The following is a 21888-nucleotide window of genomic DNA, read 5'->3' on the forward strand; positions in this document are numbered from 1 at the left end:
CATAAACCACTTGCTTTACTGATTCTCAACCATTCCCATTGTATTAGTTGCCCTGGGGGGGGGAACAGTATTTATTCATATGGAATTACGAACAATGCAGTGAATTGAGACTTTTATGATTCTTGAAAGACGTACATAAAAATACACAGAGAAAACATTTATCATCAACATAATCGTATTTAAAAACAACAAAATTAAATTTGTTATGTATATTATCCTTTGTTCTGTGTTAAAAATATTAGTAACTGTGAAGCAGTCGAATCATTTTATGTAATTACTCTTTATGGTGGATGAGTATAGATATGAGAGACATTGCAAGTGTACTTATGTTGCATTTTGGTTAAATATATCTTTAGCCTCCCTTTACTTTAGGAAACTAATAACATATTTTTCATAGAATTGGAACACGCAATATAGCATGAGCCTAGGACTAATTGTTGTCCGCCATTTGCACGGCTGCAACATGTTATTTGAATATTGCCCGCATTAAGCAGCATAGAGCTGCAGAAATAACTTACAAAGTTTGCACTTTAATTATATGAAATGAAATGATCGTATGGCATTTATGGCCAGGAGGCCCCCATCCGGAGAAGTTCGGCTGCCGAGTGTGAGTCCTTTTACAGTCAATGCCACGTTAGGTGACTCGTGTGCTGCCAATGAGGATAAAATGATGGTGAGGACAACACAACACTCAGTCCACAAGTGGAGAAAATCTCCAACCCAGACGGGAATCGAACTAGGGCCCACTGCGTGGGAGGCAAGCATGTAACCGCTCAGCTAAGCAGGCGGACACTTTAATTATACTATTTAACTTCAGTGCCACTTTAATTCATTTTCAATAGCAGCTTTTATTAAAATCTTGTGGTTGCCACATAATGGGTATCTTTTATCTCCCCCTACGTAAATTCACATAAATTAACGTACTCCGAAATGATCAGTGATAAACATGCCATATCCGAATATTTCTCTACGCAAACCCATGGCATTAAAGCAATATTAATTTCAATGAAATTGCAATGCAAAACGAACTTGAGATATTTTGTTAACATACGAGCTAGTATGGTGCCTCACACTGCTTTCTACATGTTTCATATTGCTGCATTAAACCTTCAAATATTATATTTGCCCATGATAAGTTTTGTTGGAACTTTAGAGCATGTGGCGTCATTTGATGTGTAATTATACATATATGTGTCTACAAATCATACAGTTTAATGAACTGCACATGTACACACAATTAAATCACACTACTTGATGTACAGAATGGATCACAAGAAAATACATAATAAAAACAGCACACTAACACCCCATGTTTGGCACCAGTGTGCTGCTTTTTTATTTTTTAATGTGTGTGTCGTGTTTTGTTCCGTGCAAGTGGTAGCCTTTAATTGTGTGGACATGTGCAAATGAACGCCTCATTCAAACAAAGAGATGATGTGACTTACCAAACGAAAGCGCTGGCAGGTCGAAAGACACACAAACATACACACAAAATTCAAGCTTTCGCAACAAACTGTTGCCTTATCAGGAAAGAGGGAAGGAGAGGGAAAGACGAAAGGATGTGGGTTTTAAGGGAGAGGGTAAGGAGTCATTCCAATCCCGGGAGCGGAAAGACTTATCTTAGGGGGAAAAAAGGACGGGTATACACTCGCACACACACACACACATATCCATCCACACATATACAGAGACAAGCAGACATATTTAAAGACAAAGAGTTTGGGCCGTGTGCGAGTGTATGTTTGTGTTTGTTTGTGTGTCTATCGACCTGCCAGCGCTTTCGTTCGGTAAGTCACCTCATCTTTGTTTTTATATATATAAAAAGGCAATCACATCTCTACTGTTAAAACTCTTCAGACCTGCAGTGGCTTTCACTGTATCACGAGGATACTGCACAATTGCAGCATTGACCCAGCTGTTACCATGCTGAGGTGTATCTTTCTGCGTAAACGCAAAATTCAGAACCCACCCACAAAACACTGACGAGCCATGTTGCACTCAGACGTTACCACTTGTAGTAACCTTTATAGCACCAATGGCCTTATAGAACATCACGCGAGAATGCCTAAATCTCTTCCTACAGTAGGGCATCTCCGTTTGCAACCAATGCTGTTGCACATGCAGCTGCACAGCAGCTGATTCCGTCTTTCCAGATTCATTACTTATATAGCCTCACGCTGGCCTTCAGCCTTCAGCTTCTGCCCAGACCAGATGCAGACTAAAATCCTGCATGTCCCCTAGTAAAACTAGAGTCTTGTGCAAGTGCCACATGCAAAGTGATGGCAGTGTAATACTGCGCATGTGCAGATCATGTGCTGCAGCTCACAGAGGTGCCTCACACAGAGAGCATCCAAGAGTGCCCCTGAGAGCTACAACTTCAAGAAGAATCACTTCTCAGCTTCTCTGCTGATTGACACATGTGCAAATGAACACATATATTTAACAAAAATGCAACGTAATTACACTTACAATGTCTTTCATGTCCACCCTCATCCAAGATCAACACCAGAGTAAGTAATTACATAAAATCATTTGACTGTTTCACAGTTACTAATATTTTTTAACATATAATAAAGTGTAATATACATAATAAATTGATATTGTTTTTAAGTACAATTATGTTGAATGATAAATGTGTTTTCTGTGCATTTTTACGTATGTTTTAATTCATTGCTTTGTTTGTAATTCCATATGAATAAATATTGCTCTCCCCAGGGCAAACAGTACACCGCCCCATTATCATTTGTATCCCTACTTGTTACTGTTGATACCACCTTCAGATACATCATCTCCCTTTATACATTGCCTTGCTGCTTTCAAACAGTGTTATTCTAAGTCCAAACCCACCACATCACTCCTTATACAACCACATCCTGACACACAACCACTTCTCCTTTTGCAGCATGGGAGCACCCTCCTTTGCTAACCTGTTTATGGGCCATTTAGAGGGAACCTTCACAAGTACCCAAAATCACAATCCCTTATCTGGTTTACATTCACTGATGGTATCTTCATTGTTTGGACACAAAACCATGACATCCTATTCTCATTCCTCCAAAGGCTCCACACTTTCTCTCTTACCTGATTAACATACTTCCCACACATCTTCTTGCACACTGACCTTGTGACCTCACAAATTCTTGGCCGATGCATGTATGTACTGTCACAACTGGTGAGAGTTTAGCACCACAAATTCGATTTTACCCAAGAAAGTTTGGGAATGCATATACTTACCTTTGTTCTTGCTCATCTCCATGAAGCTGAGAATATGTTACTTATTCCTCCAGGTTCTGAACAGCACCTTTGCAGTGTTAGCATTATGGATATTTTTTAAAAAGCAGAAGTAAGTTTTAAACTTCTCTGAGTTTCAGTATTTCACCTTCTGGGCACCAAACTTGTCACACTTTCACATAGCCAATATACTTTCCACATATGATCTTACTTATTATATTAGTGTAACTGATGGTTGTCAAAATTTAAATAAAATTACAGAATAACTTTAATATTTTGCTAACGTTTCCCAATTTATGTGCAATGAAAGCCTTCCATTTCAGTTTAATTTAGCTTTCCTTTTTACAATAGTTTATTTGGATTGGTCGTTTTTTTCTTGTGAACATGACATTTTAATTTTATATATTGTTTTGGTGTTACAAAAATTCAAAACTAAAGGCAGAATTGCTGTGTATGTGAACTGAGCATGTTCCAAAAATGTGATGTAAGATGTAAAATCAGAATTTGAGATGTGCATTTTATCCAATTTTAACAGAATCTATAATAGTCTGGAGTTGAGGCTACTTGCTGATATATAAATTATTGCAAGATAACCAATTTTTATAAACACATAAAATTCAAATCTGTTTCACAAAAAATTGCATCTGAGTGAATTCATTTTTAATCTGATTTGACTTTTCTATTTCTTACACAAGATGTGCCATTATCTAAGTATATTAAGACTTGATTACAAATAAACAGCTTTCTTAGATGTGATATATAAATATATAAGTGTGTGTAACTACCACATGTAAGAAAACTTGCTGTCTTTGAAAAATGTACAAAAATATAAAGCACAAATTATATGACTCCATGACAATAAATTTCTACACATAAATGACTTTTGTCTGCCAACATTTGGGCATAAAAAAAAAACAAAAATCTATAAGTCAATGTTCGATACATGGCCTATTTCATCACAACTGTGACCTCTCTGATGATGGCTCTGTTTAAATGTCTGTCATATCACACACACTAACCATCAACAGTATTTGTATTTTGATAGCTCCCAGCTTTCACACAACAAATTATCACTTCCATGCAGTCTGGCCACCCATGTCTGTAGTGTCGAGAAATCCCTTGCCTACTATGCTGAATTTCTTGCTAAGAACTTTAATTACTTTCTGCAACAATCACAACAATTTCAATACAATATTACTGGTTTCAGCCTTCACTGACTATTTTTATATGATTGACTCCTATATGCTTTTGATGCTTAACAACTCGTGTCACTTGGATCCTCCTCCAACACCTACTTCTTTGAATTATGTAGATGGGAGTTGTTTTTGCAGCACACTCTTCAGTCGTGTAGTCTCTCATCCTGCAGCCATACTCTCTTTTTGCCATCTCCCCTTCCTGTTTTGTATCTACCCATCCCAATTCACTACTCCATGTCATCATGTGTTGCAAACAACACCCAGTCTATGGCCAGAATGGGCTCACCAGTGCCAATGTTGCATGTCTATCCGACACACCTGCAGCATGATTTAGTAGTCAAATGGTGGCAGCTGCATTGTCAATGGTTTTATTCACTGTTGTTACTGTAACACGTGGTTGATGGGGGAAGAATATCTTCACCATACATCTTCAGTGATGTGTTAAGTTCATTCATGGATGTATGCAGACAGAAACAAAATTTCAAAGCTGCATTATATTCACTAGCCATGTTATGTTTTAGCACTATTATCATTCAGAAGCTGTGTTCCCTTTTCTCTGGGCTTCGTACAAAAATTTTAATATTGCTAACTTGATCTGTTCTTAATTTACTGCATAAACCTGAATAGCAGAAGCGTTGAGTCAGCACTTTTCAACAAGTCAGTACTTATACTTTCAGTGAGTTGTCACCTTTGCACCTAAATTATTTAAATTACTCCTCATTATTTATTGACTTGCACTCAGAAATAGTGGTACAGGGTCTAAGTTTCATCATGTAAATATTATGTGGTGTTCATGATGCCTGCTAAAATAAAACTTGTCCTTTTTTCCCCAGCTTCCTTGCAGTTGAGCTGCTACGTAATGGTTCATCGCCCTCACAAGCTGGTGAAGTTGCTATTCGGAGGATAGGTTCCTACTATCCTGAATTCAAAGGTGGTATTGTAGTTGTACGGAACAATGGAGAGTATGGTGCAGCTTGTCATGGATTGGACTTCTTCCCATTTTCAGTTAGGAACTTGTACTTAAGTGAAGTAACTGTTCAAAATGTGAGCTGTGTTTCCTAAGCATACTAATAAAGTTTCCTAAATTATTTTGACATTGAGCTTTGATAGAGAGAGAGAGAGAGAGAGAGAGAGAGAGAGAGAGAGAGAGCGAGCGAGCGCACAAAGAAACCTTCCTTGTCACTTATGTAATGGTTGCAAGATAAATATGTAGCATATGTAATCCGTGTACATGATGTAAATGCCCCGGAAATAAAGCTGTGTATAAAATATTCCTTAACTGTCCACAAAGATAGAGAACACTGATCTTAGATTCTGTGTGTCCTTCATATTTTTAAAAATCTGAAACTCCATTCATTCATATTATTTTATTCACTGTTCAGCAGAGTCATTATTGTCAGCACTTGAGAGCTACATTTCTTTAATGTACGAGGCGGGACCCAAAAATAACTGGAATTTCTTTCTAGAAAGCATATGCTTTATTGTGTTCAAATACAACCTTAATCCCCTTCGAAGTACTCTCCATAAGCATTAATACACTTGTTCAAACGTTAATTCCATGTTTGAAGCACCTTTTAATTCATCCTCTTTGATACCTGCTAGCTTTTTCATGACATTGCATTTTACGTCTTCCACATCTGCAAAACACTTCCCTCTCAAGTCTCTTTTCATCCTCGGGAATAGGAAGAGGTCGGAGGGTGCTAAATCCGGCGAATAGTGCGCATGGGTCAAGATAGTCGTCTTTATTGAGGCCAAAACTGGCGAACGCTGAGAGCCGTGTGCGCGGGAGCATTGTCATGATGCAGGAACCACACACCAGAATCCCACAAAGCCGGACATTTTCACGACAAACTTCTGTGAAGCCTTTTCATAACCTCCAAATAGAATTGTTGGTTTACTGTCTGGTTTTCAGGAACAAATTCAGAGTGTACAATCCCTTTGATGTAAAAAAAAAAAAAAAAAAAAAAATCAACATCGTTTTCACATTCGATTTCACTTATCGAGGGTTTTTTTTTTTTTTTTTTTTTTTTTTTTTTTTTTTTTTTTTGAGGGGAGCCGGGTGACTTCCATTGTTTTCCATTGTTCTGTTGTTTACTTTCTGGATCGTGCCCATAGCACCATGACTCATCACCTGTAATGATTTTGTTGAAAAAATGTGGATCATCTTTGAACGCATGAAAAAGGAACTGTTTATAATTGCTATGACCTTAGGTTTCATGTTTTTGTGGATCATTTATATGATTACTCGTAATAATGTGGAATGAGTCATTTTATAATCACATTACACATACATATGTAAATGTGGCTACATACTGATCATATATGTAGTACTGTTGTGATATAATATTTTTTGCCTATCACCTTTACACATTACAACATTAGAAATTCTTCTACGGAACAGAATAGAAGGAGTTGTTAAGCAGAAACTTTTTCAGTTTATTTTCAAATTTAACTTTGCTGTCTGTCAGACATTTTATTCCACTGGTTAAGTGATCAAAAATTTTGGTGACAGCATTGTGCAACCCTTAAATTAATGTCAGGTAATGAATGTCATTGTCTATTCTGGTATTGTAATTCAGTATCTCATTGTCACTTTTGAACTGTGGTCGATTATGTGCAACAAACTTGATGACGGAAGTGGTCACAATGCCTAACTCCTTAAACAGATATCTACAAGATGACTGTGGGTGAGCAGCACATATTATTCTTACAACATTGTTTAGAGAAATGAACACTTTCTTTGTTGAAGTTGACTTACCCCAGATGGTCATCATCATTGTGGCCCCAGAACATTATTCCATATTGATCTGTGCATGGTACCACTATGTTCCAAAAAAGCCACACAAGAAAATGTGATTTTTCAGGTCATATCTCGGGTTCTATTGGCACAGAGATAAGGGATCGAGTGGTTTGGATAGCCCTTGGCCTAGCAAACATTTTTATGCCTATCAGAAGAATGGCTAAGTATGATGTCACAATTTAAACATTACACACTTCCTCCAGATCAGGAAACTAAGCAAATCAGTTGGTTCTTTTGCATTATGTGAATTCTAGGGTAGGCTTTAGGCAGCTTATAAAAGCACCAGTTATGAAGCTTTGCACAGATGTGTTGGGCAACGTCTCTTGTATTCCCGTCGATTGCGTCACATTGCTCTTTTCAGTTCTGAGAGCACAGTGACCACATAAGGATGCCTAGTAAATAGTGTCTCCTACCAAGTGTGAGAGCCTGGCGAGAGATTTTGCCTGATGTAATGCACCCCACATAATACAACTGTCACGCATTTCCTTCTTGATGACAGTTCTCAGGCGCACTCTGCAGGGGCAATGAAGATGCTCCTGTGGCGTGTTCGATTGGGAAGTGTTTGATCACCCACAATAGAGCCCATAATTGCCTCTCCCTGAGTTTCAGCTCTGCTGACATGAATCTCTGGCTATGAAGAAAGCATTTTGGCACAGAATGAGCTGCAGACCAGTGTAGAGGATTGACGGCAAGCACAGGCAGCTGCCTTCTGTGACGAGGGTACTGGAAAGTTGGTACAACGCTATGACAGTTGTCTTAGTTGGGACAGTGACTATGTAGAGAAGAAGTAGCTGGAAGGTGTAGCTAATAACATAAAAAATAAAACATTTTTGATTTTTACAATGGTTTCCATTTCATGACCAATCAGACCTTGCTTTCCGAATAGCCCTCTTAGTTTTAAATGACATAGTGAACACATGGCAAGGATTCTGAGGTAGCCAAACTGTGTGTGTGTGTGTGTGTGTGTGTGTGTGTGTGTGTGTGTGTGTGTGTGTGTGTGTCTATATATATATATATATATATGTGTGTGTGTGTGTGTGTGTGTGTGTGTGTGTGTGTGTGTGTGTATGTGTGTTTCCACCAATAAATCTGTATTGTTTGATATCTGTGTATAATGGGCCCTTTGTGCCCAAACGGGTGGTCTTCACCTGGAAGTTATTCAGTGGTGTCACCTGGTGACATCAGCACCTTATAAAATATTATTTATATTATTTTATCATCCAAAATTCTTTGTATTTTCAAATCAAACACAGCATTTTTTGGTATACTGTAGGTTTAGCCAAAAATATCTGACATCGGCAGCCAGAGACAGTGGGATGAAGGCCTTTTTGGCTGAAAGTTTACTTGTTTGACAGCCTTTTTGTTTTTCCTATCAGTGAATCAACATCTCTGATATAGTGTGTGGCAATCTGTTCTTTTCATAATATTGGTATTTTAATGTAAAGTAGTCCAAAGTGAACTTGCGTTGGATGGGAGACAGTTTTATGTTAGCCTTGTATTATGCATACTCATTTGTTGTTTACATGTTTCGAAGTATACTGGCAAACAGTCAAAACTTTACTAACCTACATAATTCATTTTATATAAGCAGCGGACCCTACTGTAATTGGGGGGGGGGGGGGGGGGGGAAGAAGGGAAGCAGCTGAAAATTGCTTCTGTTGGAACATATGAAAGGTGAGTTTGCACCCCTTTAAGACTGACAGAAAAGTGAGGAACCAGCTGTCTCAAACATCATTCTACCTTCTCGACAAAAAATTTTGGTATGCAAACATATTCACCTTTTCTTTTCGCTGAAAGAGAGTAGTAGAGTGATGGAGACAGAGGAGGAGAGGGCAACAGTGATGGTAGGAAAGAGAAATGGATGAAGGCAATAGCAGCAGGAGCCTGAGAGAGTGGAAGTAGTGAAGGTCAGTGAGAAACCGCGTCAGTAAAAAAGAAAAAGAGATGGATGGAGACAGTAGCAGTGGGAACAAAAAAAAAAAAAAAAGAGAGAGAGAGAGAGAGAGAGAGAGAGAGAGAGAGGAGTGGAAACCGTAGGTGGGCTTTGGGGCATCAGGACACCCTGTCCTGACTGGCGAACTTGAACAAAAAAAGTTTGCCCACTTTCTCCATCCCCTATACTCGCGTATCAGAAGGTTTGTAGTCTAGGGGTCAAAACCTTGAGCCAACCATCCCCAAGGGCATGTGTGGAGAAGAGACAATGGTGGTTGAAGAGAAAGACCGCAGACTGTAAGCAAGCAAGAAAGAGAGAGTGAGTGCCAATAGGAGACAAAGACAGTTGGCAGTGGGACTGAGAGACAGCGAATGTGGCAGAAGAGAAGACTGTAGTAACGAAGAGCGAGAGAAAGAAAGATAGGAGAAAGTGTCAATGATAGGGAGAAGCTGAGTATAAAGGATTCACTACACGAAAAAGAGATTGGGTAAAAGAATTTAGAACATTCTATTTTAAAAGAATGCAAATATGATCATGTGCCTAAATGTTTTGTGAGGATAGAGGCAGCTGGTTCTAAATGAAAATGCTCTAAATATGTCAACTTACTGATTTCTCTCTTTCCCAAGATTTGCAATGATTCGAAGTGCAAAATATGGCTTAACTATGTTGTTTTAGGAATTCCAAAATGTGCTCTTTCCTGTTTAAATTCTCATCAGTATAGGGACACAAAAATCGTGACATTTCTACAGTAGATATTATTTCCTCATTTATTTATTTTTCAGCTAATTCAATCTATACAATATGTAGCCTCTTTAAGTTATTAATTTTTAAGAGGTGTTTCTATGCATCTCTGTCCGCTGCTGTCTTCTGCCAGTTGAAGCCCACAACTTTCCAGAGTTCCTTATCCCAGCGATCAGGTGGTCTCCGTTTCTCTCTGGGACTCCACTCTAAAACTGATTTTGTCCATCTTCCATCCTGCTTTCGTGCAATATGAGAGTCTTAACCCGTTCTATAATATCTTTTACTCCTGTTATAGCTCGTATGTCTTCTCTTTTCTGCTGATCTTTCTTAGTGAGACCTAACATTGACCTTTCCATAGCTCTCTGCAGTTCTCTCGCGCGCGTGCGTGCGTGTATGGACTGTGGTTACAATACTAACATTATCTGCAAAAAGAACTAATTTTGAAACTTCCTGGCAAATCAAAACTGTGTGCCGGACTGAGACTCGAACTTTGGACCTTTGCCTTTCGTGGGCAAGTGCTCCACCCACCGAGCTACCCAAAAACAACTCATGACCTGTCCTCACAGCTTTACTTCCATCAGTACTTCATCTTCTTCTTCTTACCTCTTCATCATCTGCAGAGCTAGATGGCATATAAACTGGTAATACTGTGATGGTTGCGGGTTCCGTCTCCATCTTGGCTAAAATAAAGCATTCACTGTGCTGTTCATAATAGCTTACATGCACTCTTATGTTCTTATTCATTATTAAACATACTCCTGAATTACCTCAATTTGATTTTGTATTTATAACCCTGTATGTAGTGCTGCTCCTCTTGGCACCAAACTTCACTAATTCCCGCTTATCTAAATTTAACCCATCCCTTTCCTTTTTTAATTTTTCTGACCTACCTACTCAATTAAGACATCTACCATTCCACACTCCAATCCATGGAATGCCAGTTTTGTTTCTCCTCATGACGACATCCTCGTAAGTAGCTCCTGCCCAGAGATCTGAATGGGGGACTGTTTTACCTCCGTAATATTTAAAACGATGCTATTGTCATTTAATCACAAAGAAGAGATGCATGCTATTGGAAAAAATTACAGTTGCAATTTCCCCTGCTTTCAGCCATTCGCAGTACCAGCACAACAAGGTCATTTCAGTTGCTGTAACAAGGCTGCTTTACCTCTACAAGAACCACATATTTGTCTGGTCCCTCAACAGATATCCCTCCATGGTGGTTGTACCTATGGTATAGCTAACTGTGTTACTGAAGCACGTAAACCTCCCCACCAGTGGCAAGGTCCATGGTTCATAGGGGTTGGGGGGGGGGGGGGGGGGTGTTATGGCTCTTTATGGGATGTAAAATATAGATACTTCTTGATATATGTTGGCTAATGCATTCTCTAAGATTCAACACAATAAAAGGCTGCATGAATGGAAATGTCCACAGGCAAACCTGCAATACAAATTAAATTGTGGTTAAACAGTAAAAACATAATATAGAACTGATTTAGTTCACTTACATTATATGAAACTGACTTGCGCAACTGCTCAAAGTGGCTACACAGATAGTATGTAATGCTAGTCGAAAATTAGTCTGCAGGTATTTTTGGAAGGATTAGATTCAGCTAAAGTCTGTTTCAAGCCTTACATACACACTGCCTGACCAGCAACTGTATTATGCCTGAGTCATTCTAGTTTCATTTTCAGTAATAGAGTTAACCAAAAGCTGACATGAAGTGAAATGTGTGCTTTCCTAGGACGCCTCATATGTTCGAATCTACCTTTCATTGTTACATTGTTTCATGGTGTAACTTGTATATACCATATTATATCAATAATGTACAGTATAAACTCTGTGCATTTATCCAAATGTCAATTATATATTTACAAGTACACTTACTACAGTGATAAGTGTAGCACAATGACATTATTTGGCATCATGGTGAATTAATGGATACTGTTGCAAACATGCAACATTTAATGTGAGCATCTATCATGGCTTCATTTGAGGTCTCAATTTTGTTGAGATGTTACACAGCAAAGTCCATAAAATCCATTTCAGTGATTATGACACAATTTTATAACTTGTAGAATGTGTCAAGAATTGAAAAGGTATGCTGTATTCAGATCAGCGCACACAGCACCTTTATAACACAAAAATCAAGTATGAAATTTCTTCTTATCAAAATATCTTACATATAATTAAACAGTAAACATTTTTAATCTCACTGTTAGAAGCAGAAGGTAATGGATATAAATTTCATGTGACTCACATTTAGATACATCCAGGTGTTAGTTCACAGCAAAGCTTCAGAGTCGAATGTACAAACTTTAGAATGTGATGATAATTTAAGCTCAATACAAGCCATAAAAACTGTGGCATACCAAATGCGTAAAATGGGCGTATAAAATTGTAATGTCTTTAACTGCTGATCAAAGACATGCAGATGTCTGGTTCGCAAATATTATTTCATGTAATTGTGCAGAGTTTTTGCGTGAACGTTTAAAGGAGATGAAAAGAAGCACTTCTGTTATATGACACAAGTGTCACACGTTTGACACTGGACTTCTCTTAGGCCAACATTCACAGTTGTTTTGACTGCTTCACATGCAGCACATTGACACTGGAATCTGATTTGCAATACAGTAACATTTTATTGCTATTAAAGGTTAAGTTGTCATTACCCTGAATGTAATTAAATCTTATGTATTGCGCACATAGGTGGAGAGATTATACTACTGGTGACAAATCGCTGGAAACAGTAACAATTGTACAATACTTTGGAGTAACCATTCAGAGTGACCTAAAATGCGACTTCCACATAAAACTGACTGTACGAAAAGCACATGTCAGGCTGAGATTCAGTGGGAGGATCTTAAGGAAAAGTAAATAATCTCCAAAAGGAGTGATTTTACAAAACTCGTGCATCATGATCATCATGTTCTCCTGACATCACTCTTACGGATTTCTTTTTGTCGGGTGAGATGAAGCATTTGTTTAAGAGATACAGATAACAACTCCAGAAGCATTGGTTGCCTGTTTGGCTGAAGCTACAACCTTTATTTGTGAAACATCTGGTGGTTTAGTTCAGACAATCGTTAGGACACAGATGCAGCTTGTGGCATAACATAAACGGATGACGTTTTCAGCAATATCTCTAAAACAATATTCCTCACATGTAAGTCTGAACACTATCTCTGAACATTGCTAGTGTCAAAACCTTCATGGAGCCGTGGTGGGAAAACGGTACATGCTCTGCCAGTGGTAGCTGGATATCAATTCAAACCTTGGTGAATGCAGAAACAGAGGGAGCTGCCAGGAGGGAGAGCCGCCTGAGGAAGAGTAACCCAAATCAACGGTACAGAGAACAAAATGTGACAGACAACAGACTACAGACAGGACAAGGACAAACAATGTTACAACAGTGAGGTGCTACGCAAATCAGTCGCCACAGTGATGACAACAAGATCAAGAGCTGCGGAGAGATCAATCCAAGATGAAACCAAACAAAGTATCCAGATGACACGTAGGCACTTATCCAACAGTTCTAGTATAGCGAAGATTGATTCGTAGGCATCAAACAAGAGCATCAGAGGCGCACTTGCCGTGGTGCCCTATATCGACTGCTGAGGTCCATCTCCTCCATTGGGCATTCAACCTCTGCAGCATCCAATACCACAGTACACATGATATTTTTGTGTTTTTTTTTATCTCCTCTAAATACTCAACAATTTTGTATACATAGTTTTTTACACTTTGTATGATGGACAAGAACAATAATGACCAGAGACAGATAAAATTATGAAGTTTTGTGTCCTAAATGAACTGTAACTAATTTAAAAACAAACAAACACATGACCAAAAACAGAAGGAAATATGTTTAAACCAATTTGAATTATCTTCTGAAAACTGGGGAATATGCATGTGAATTAAATGATATCAATTTGATACATTTGTAGATTACACAAAAAACAATATATTTTTTAAATATTTGCAGCCATTCTTTCTCAGTTGCTACTTCAGTTATGTTTATCAACAAGTTAAGCATAAATATTATCAGTCTTTTGCAACAGAATGTTTGTTTCATTTTCAACCACACACATTCTACATATTCATATTAGGTATTAGTTGACCACTATACTATGGCGCTTGGGGGGTGAGGGCACTTTGGTCAGTGTATTGTGAGTTTCTATCATGACGACATGCTGAACCACTTAATAGTATGTGCACAGCTGACCTGAAAGCATTGACACTGTGATGCATTTTCCATAATCACCAGTGTACTTGTTTACTGTTAAGGTCACAGTGTGTGCCAATAGTGGCCAAGGAAGGCCCAGTGAAAATAATTTCGTTGGGTAGTACTCTCGGTGGTTTTCATGTTTACTATTCATAAAAAATTACTGATGATGCCCCATATCAGTAGGTGGAAACATATCTGACTGGAAAGAAATAAAACAATGGAAACTCCAGGCTACTCACCATAAAGACGGTATGTTGAATGGCAGACAGGTACAATGAAAAGACATTTACACATTAGCTTTTGGCCAGAATCTTCACAGAACCTTCATCAGAAAAGGAAACAAACAGCCCTCCCCCCCCCCCCCCACGCACACACACACACAAATTGCACCTCAAGCATATGACCGTCATTTCTGGCAGCTCAGACCAGCACTCTGTTCCAAACTACCGAAAATGGCGTGTGCTTACACGTGTGTGTGTGTGTGTGTGTGTGTGTGTGTGTGTGTGTTTTTCCTTTTCTGACAGTCGTCAAAAGCTAACGTGTAAGTGTCTTTTCGTTGTACCTGCCTGCAACTCAATGTGACATCTTTATGATGAGTAGCAATCTATCCTTTCCTTATACTGTTGAAGCAAAATAAGCATTCTGATGCAAAAGACAGATTACATTTATTTTCCTTCTCTGCACAATAAACATGACAAAATGTTTGAGAAATCTGAATAGATGATGCACTAAAAAATTACAGTGACTTAAAATTTAACATAAAATCGCTTCACAAATTAAGAAGTCTTTCACATATAATGCCTTTATAAATAATTATTATTAAGTATTATATGGGGAGAATAACACACTAGTAAAATGCAGCAGCAGGGGCATATGCTCCACAAGAGTTCTGACTTAGGCCTACGGATCCCATCATTGCTGTACACGGTGGCTGATTGTGGATGAGGGGGTTTATAACACTGGCCTGGGGTGTGGAGTAAGTGTGGAGGTTAAGCTGCATAGTGTGGTGTTGATGGTGCTGATGCAACATTTCACTTGGCTGATTCAGAGGCGGAAGATCTTGCAAATTCACTGGCAAAATATACATGTCAGGTGAAGAACTAGAATTTACTGGTGGCATCTGAAGATGCCCAGAACTTTCAATCACTCCATTATGACCATCAGAGACATTCACTATGTTTTGTCCACCTGTTACGTCACCAACAGAATCTTTGTCTCGACTGATTTTCTTAGGTGTCTTCTGTTTGCGCTCTGATTTGTTTGCTTGCTGGCTCATTTGAGACTTATCACTATCTTTGAAGGAACATAGTTTCTTTTTTAATGAAACAAAGTCATGTAATTTAAATTCCTCATGGAATACTTTGCTATACAACCAATGTTTTATAATTGGAGGTGGTCGGGTATCTTGTTTGCTATGAGAGTTTAGCCTTTCCTGATCTTCATACTGGCTTCCATCATTCCCTGTACAAAAAAATCACAGTTACCAACTCAAATTGTACACAATATGCAACAAGAAGTAACAAAACCATGAAAACATAGTACAGCTGTTGCACCTGACAACATAGCTATAGCATTTCAGTTATAAGCAGTGATATATAAACAACTAGTGTAATGAAAATAAAGCTTTCTCTGTTTACAATGTTTCCTATTACAAGGGTTAGAAGTAGTATGCAGTGACAGACATAGGCAGCTAACTGGGTTCAGAAGGGGAAGAGTGAATGGAAGGCAGAACAATATCTTTTCTTAGGATAGGTCTGTCCTCCTGTTCTCTTGTTTCCTACTTGCATTTCTTTAAACTTTCTAGGTTTTCTCTGCAACTAAATCCCCCTATAAAATTAAGCTGTCATTTCTAGACACCTTTCTAGTCTCATTTTTCCAGGGAGCAACATTCTTACTCTCCCATGTTACTGCCAGCAAATCAGTTTCCATGTACTAACGTCAGTGGAACATCAGACTTTTTGAAGTCACTACTTCATATATTAGTTTACTAATGATCTACCCTTTTTTGAGACATAGATATTTCATCAACATTTACTCAAATTTATTAACTACAATAGGTGTATAAGTAACTGTATCATCAACAGAAAATGTGGCATTAGTTCTCATATTGAAACTTCCTGGCAGATTAAAATTGTGCGCCAGACCAGGACTCAAACCTGTGACCTTTGCCTTTTGCAGGCAAGTCCTTTACAGACTGAGCTATCCAAAGAACTACCCATGGCCCCCTGGTTCTGAGTTGAGCGTAAGGATTGATCCAGGTGATATATTGTAGTTGAGTATTGATTATTGAAGCAAAAGTAGATCATGACCACCAGCAAGACTTTTCAACCCTAACTTAAACTGATATTACATAAACTCTTTTTTTTAAAAAAAATACATTTTACAGCTGATGGCTTGATTCTATAGAATCTTCAGAAATTGTATTTTAGGATTGATGTAAGAAGTCCACATTTCGAATGTTGAAACAAGTTAAATTCACTACCCCATATTTTGCTACCAACAATTGAGGATCTACAATGACTAAAGCCAAAAATTGTCCGGTATCAATGAGAGAATTTATGATACAATACTGAAATTCAATTAAATGATTGTTTTCAAAAGTAATGTTCATTCAACTGATACTAGACAACACAAGATGATGTTTTACACCTACAACTATAACCCAGATGCTTAAGGTGAATTAATTTCACAATATTAAATCTTCTGTAACTTTGGGACATTATTATTATTGTTGTTGTTGTCTCCAGCCCAAAGACTGGTTTGATGCAACTCTCCATGCTACTCAATTTTGTGCAAGCCTCTTCTTCTCTGAGTAACTACTGCAACTTACATCCTTCTGAAACTGTTTACTGTATTCATCTCTGTCTCCTTCTATGATTTTCATACCCCATGATTCCCTCCAGTACTAAACTGGTGACCCCTTGATGCTTCAGAATGTACCCTATCAACCGATCCCATCTTCTAATCAGGTTGTACCACAAATTTCTCTTCTCCCCAATTCTAATGGCAGCTTCTCATTAGTTATGTGATCTACCCATCCAATCTTCAGCATCCTTCTGTAGCACCACATTTCAAAAGCTTCTATTCTCTTCTTGTCTAAACTGTTTATCATCCATATTTCACTTCCATATGTGGCTACACTCCACACAAATACTTTCATCAAAAAGGACTTCCTGACACGTAAATCTATACCTGAGATTAACAAATTTCTCTTCTTCAGAAATGCTTTTCCTGCCATTGCCAGTCTACATTTTATATTCTCCCTATTCCGACCACCATCAGTTATTTTGCTTCCCAAATAGCAAAACTCATTTACTACTTTAAGAGTCTCATTTCCTCCTCTGATTCCCTCAGCATCGTGATTTGATAAAACTAAATTCCATTATCCTCATTTTGCTTTTCTTGATGTTCATCTTGTATCCTTTCAAGACTCTGTCCATTACGTTCAAGTGCTCTTCCATGTCCCTTACTGTTCGGACACAATTACAATGCCACTGGCAAACCTCAAAGTTTTTATTTCTTCTCCCTTGAATTTTATGCCTACTCCAAATTTTTCTTTTGTTTCCTTTAATGCTTGCTCAATATTCAGATTCTTGAATTTTATGCCTACTCCAAATTTTTCTTTTGTTTCCTTTAATGCATGCTCAATATTCAGATTGAGTAAGATCGGGGTTAGGCTACAATCCTGTCTCACTCCCTTCTCAACGACTGCTTCCCTTTCATGCCTCCGACTCTTGTAACTGCCATCTGGTTTCTGTACAAATTGTAAATAGCCTTTCGCTCCCTGTATTTTACCCTACCACATTTAGAATTTGAAAGTATTCCAGTCAACACTGTCAATAGCTTTTTCTCAGCATACAGATGCTATAAACGTAGGTTTGCCTTTCCTTAACTACCTTCCATGAGAAGTCTTACGATCAGTATTGCCTCATGTGTTCCTAAATTTCTCTGGAATCCAAACTGATCTTCCCTGAGATCGGCTTGTACCAGTTTTACCATTCTTCTGTAAGGGATTCGTGTTAGTATTTTTCAACTGTGACTTATCAAACTGACAGTTCTGTAATTTTCACACCTGTCAGCACCTACTTTCTTTGGAATTGGAACTATTATATTCTTCTTGAAGTATGATGGTATTTCGCCTGTCTCATACACCTTGCTTACCAGATGGAAGAGTTTTTCATGGCTGGCTCTCCCAATGCTATCAGTAGCTCCAACAGAATGTTGTCTACTCCTAGGACTTTATTTTGATTTAAGCCTTTTAGTGCTTTGTCAAATTCTTCACGCAGCATCATATCTCCCTACTCATCTTCATCTATGCCCTCTTCCATTTCCATTATCTTACCCTCAAGTACACCAAGTGTACACTATTTATATACTCCTTCCTTCTTTCTGCTTTCCCCTCTGCTTAGGACTGGTTTTCCATCTGAGCTCTTGATATTCATACAGGTGGTTCTCTTTTCTCAAAAGGTCTCTCTAACGTTCCAGTAACCTCTATTGATATATGCTTGTTCATCCTTACATATGTCCTCTAGACATTCCTGCGTAGCCATTTTGCACTTCCTGTCAATCTCAATTTTTAGATGTTTGTATTACCTTTCGCCTGCTTCATTTATTGACTTTTTATATTTTCGTCTTTCATTGATTAAATTCAATATCTCTTGTGTTACCCAAGGATTTCTGCTAGCCCTCTTTTTAAACAATAAATTGTGGTCATAGTCCACATCTGCCCCTGGAAATGTCTTACAATTTCAAACTTAGTTCCAAAATCTCTGTCTTGCCCTTATATAGGGTGAAGCGAAATTCATGCACTTGGGCTTTGCAGCACAACTCCTCACATGCCAGTGATAAAAAAAAAAGTCTCTCACAAAATTTCGGCCAGTGAGTACATCCGATAGAAAAAGGACATTAAAGAGTGGCAATCTGGCAACACTGTAACCAAATGTATGGTAACTACCTCTGTCACCACATACACTCCTGGAAATGGAAAAAAGAACACATTGACACCGGTGTGTCAGACCCACCATACTTGCTCCGGACACTGCGAGAGGGCTGTACAAGCAATGATCACACGCACGGCACAGCGGACACACCAGGAACCGCGGTGTTGGCCGTCGAATGGCGCTAGCTGCGCAGCATTTGTGCACCGCCGCCGTCAGTGTCAGCCAGTTTGCCGTGGCATACGGAGCTCCATCGCAGTCTTTAACACTGGTAGCATGCCGCGACAGCGTGGACGTGAACCGTATGTGCAGTTGACGGACTTTGAGCAAGGGCATATAGTGGGCATGCGGGAGGCTGGGTGGACGTACCGCCGAATTGCTCAACACGTGGGGCGTGATGTCTCCACAGTACATCGATGTTGTCGCCAGTGGTCGGCGGAAGGTGCACGTGCCCGTCGACCTGGGACCGGACCGCAGCGACGCACGGATGCACGCCAAGACCGTAGGATCCTACGCAGTGCCGTAGGGGACCGCACCGCCACTTCCCAGCAAATTAGGGGCATTGTTGCACCTGGGGTATCGGCGAGGACTATTCGCAACCGTCTCCATGAAGCTGGGCTACGGTCCCGCACACCGTTAGGCCGTCTTCCGCTCACTCCCCAACATCGTGCAGCCCGCCTCCAGTGGTGTCGCGACAGGCGTGAATGGAGGGACGAATGGAGACGTGTCGTCTTCAGCGATGAGAGTCGCTTCTGCCTTGGTGCCAATGATGGTCGTATGCGTGTTTGGCGCCGTGCAGGTGAGCGCCACAATCAGGACTGCATACGACCGAGGCACACAGGGCCAACACCCGGCATCATGGTGTGGGGAGCGATCTCCTACACTGGCCGTACACCACTGGTGATCGTTGAGGGGACACTGAATAGTGCACGGTACATCCAAACCGTCATCGAACCCATCGTTCTACCATACATAGACCGGCAAGGGAACTTGCTGTTCCAACAGGACAATGCATGTCCGCATGTATCCCGTGCCACCCAACGTGCTCTAGAAGGTGTAAGTCAACTACCCTGGCCAGCAAGATCTCCGGATCTGTCCCCTATTGAGCATGTTTGGGACTGGATGAAGCGTCGTCTCACGCGGTCTGCACGTCCAGCACGAACGCTGGTCCAACTGAGGCGCCAGGTGGAAATGGCATGGCAAGCCGTTCCACAGGACTACATCCAGCATCTCTACGATCGTCTCCATGGGAGAATAGCAGCCTGCATTGCTGCGAAAGGTGGATATACACTGTACTAGTGCCGACATTGTGCATGCTCTGTTGCCTGTGTCTATGTGCCTGTGGTTCTGTCAGTGTGATCATGTGATGTATCTGACCCCAGGAATGTGTCAATAAAGTTTCCCCTTCCTGGGACAATGAATTCACGGTGTTCTTATTTCAATTTCCAGGAGTGTATTAGTCATGCTGTACAGTTGGTGCAGTGGATATAGTTTTGAGTTAGCATGCAGGAGGTCGAGAGATCGAACCTGGATTGGGGCGCATATATTTCTTTCTGACATTTCATACTGTAATATACACTGTTTCTTAGGTCACATGTATCCTAAATTTACAACATTTTGTAATGCTGAACATAACAAATATGTGGTTAGACAAATATCAGATAGTTGAAACAAATGACCTGTCATAGGACAGAATAACTACAAAAACAATATCAATTTCAATATGATAAAGAGGATAGTACAGTACAACGACACTTCTACTTGTCTTTCATATTACATCTACATACATACTCCACAATCAACCATAAGGTGCATGGCCTTAACTGGCATCTTCTCTCCCTGTTCTACTCCCAAACATAACGAGGGAAAAATGACTGCCTATATGCCTCTGTACAAGTCCTAATCTCTCTTCTCTTATCTTTGTGAGCCTTCCACGAAATGTAAGTTGGCAGCAGTAAAACTGTACTGCAGTCAGCCTCAAATGCTGGTTCTCTAAATTTCCTCAGTAGCAATTCACAAAAAGAATGCCTCCTTTCCTCTAGAGCCTCCCACCCGAGTTCCTGAAGCATTTCCATAACACTCGTGTGATGATCAAACCTACCAGTAACAAATCTAGCAGCCCGCCTCTGAATTGCTTCAATGTCCTCCATCAATCCGACCTGATAGGAATCCCAAACACTCGAGCAGTACTCAAGAATAGGTCGTATTAGTGTTTTATAAGCGGTCTCCTTTACAGATGAACCACATCTTCCCAAAATTCTACCAATGAACCGAAGACGACTATCCGCCTTCCCCACAACTACCATTACATGGTTCTCCCACTTCATATCGCTCTGCAATGTTACACCCAAATATTTAATCAACGTGACTGTGTCAAAAGCGTTACACTACTAATGGAGTATTCAAACATTACAGGGTTCTTTTTCCTATTCATCTGTATTAATTTACATTTATCTATATTTAGAGTTAGCTGCCATTCTTTACACCAATCACAAATCCTGTCCAAGTCATCTTGTATCCTCTACAGTCACTCAACGACGACATCTTCTCGTACAACACAGCATCATCAGCAAACAGCCGCACATTGCTATCCACCCTATCCAAAAGATCATTTATGTAGATAGAAAACAACAGCAGACCTACCACACTTCTCTGGGGCACTTCAGATGATACCCTCACCTCCGATGAACACTCACCATCGAGGACAACATACTGGGTTCTATTACTTAAGAGGTCTTCGAGCCACTCACATACATGGGAACCAATCCCATATGCTCGTACCTTAGTTAGGAGTCCGCATGTAATATGAGCACTCAGATGT

The 21888-nt window shown here is 39.6% G+C and overlaps 2 protein-coding genes across 2 annotated transcripts in view; one reads left to right on the plus strand and one right to left on the minus strand.

Moving 5' to 3' along the window:
- LOC126412044 (N(4)-(Beta-N-acetylglucosaminyl)-L-asparaginase-like) overlaps positions 1–5698 on the plus strand; it is a 174853-nt gene extending 169155 nt beyond the window's left edge. The window contains exon 6 of the mRNA XM_050081424.1: positions 5261–5698. Coding sequence (XP_049937381.1) covers positions 5261–5489 — 229 coding nt within the window. The 3' untranslated portion in view covers positions 5490–5698. The remainder of the gene's footprint in view (positions 1–5260) is intronic.
- An 8794-nt stretch (positions 5699–14492) lies between these two features.
- The window catches only part of LOC126412153 (uncharacterized), a 68833-nt gene continuing 61437 nt past the window's right edge, over positions 14493–21888 (minus strand). The window contains exon 4 of the mRNA XM_050081611.1: positions 14493–15591. Coding sequence (XP_049937568.1) covers positions 14978–15591 — 614 coding nt within the window. The 3' untranslated portion in view covers positions 14493–14977. The remainder of the gene's footprint in view (positions 15592–21888) is intronic.

The sequence above is a fragment of the Schistocerca serialis genome, chromosome 7 (genome assembly GCF_023864345.2).
Source record: "Schistocerca serialis cubense isolate TAMUIC-IGC-003099 chromosome 7, iqSchSeri2.2, whole genome shotgun sequence".
NCBI classification, from domain to species: Eukaryota; Metazoa; Arthropoda; class Insecta; order Orthoptera; family Acrididae; genus Schistocerca; species Schistocerca serialis.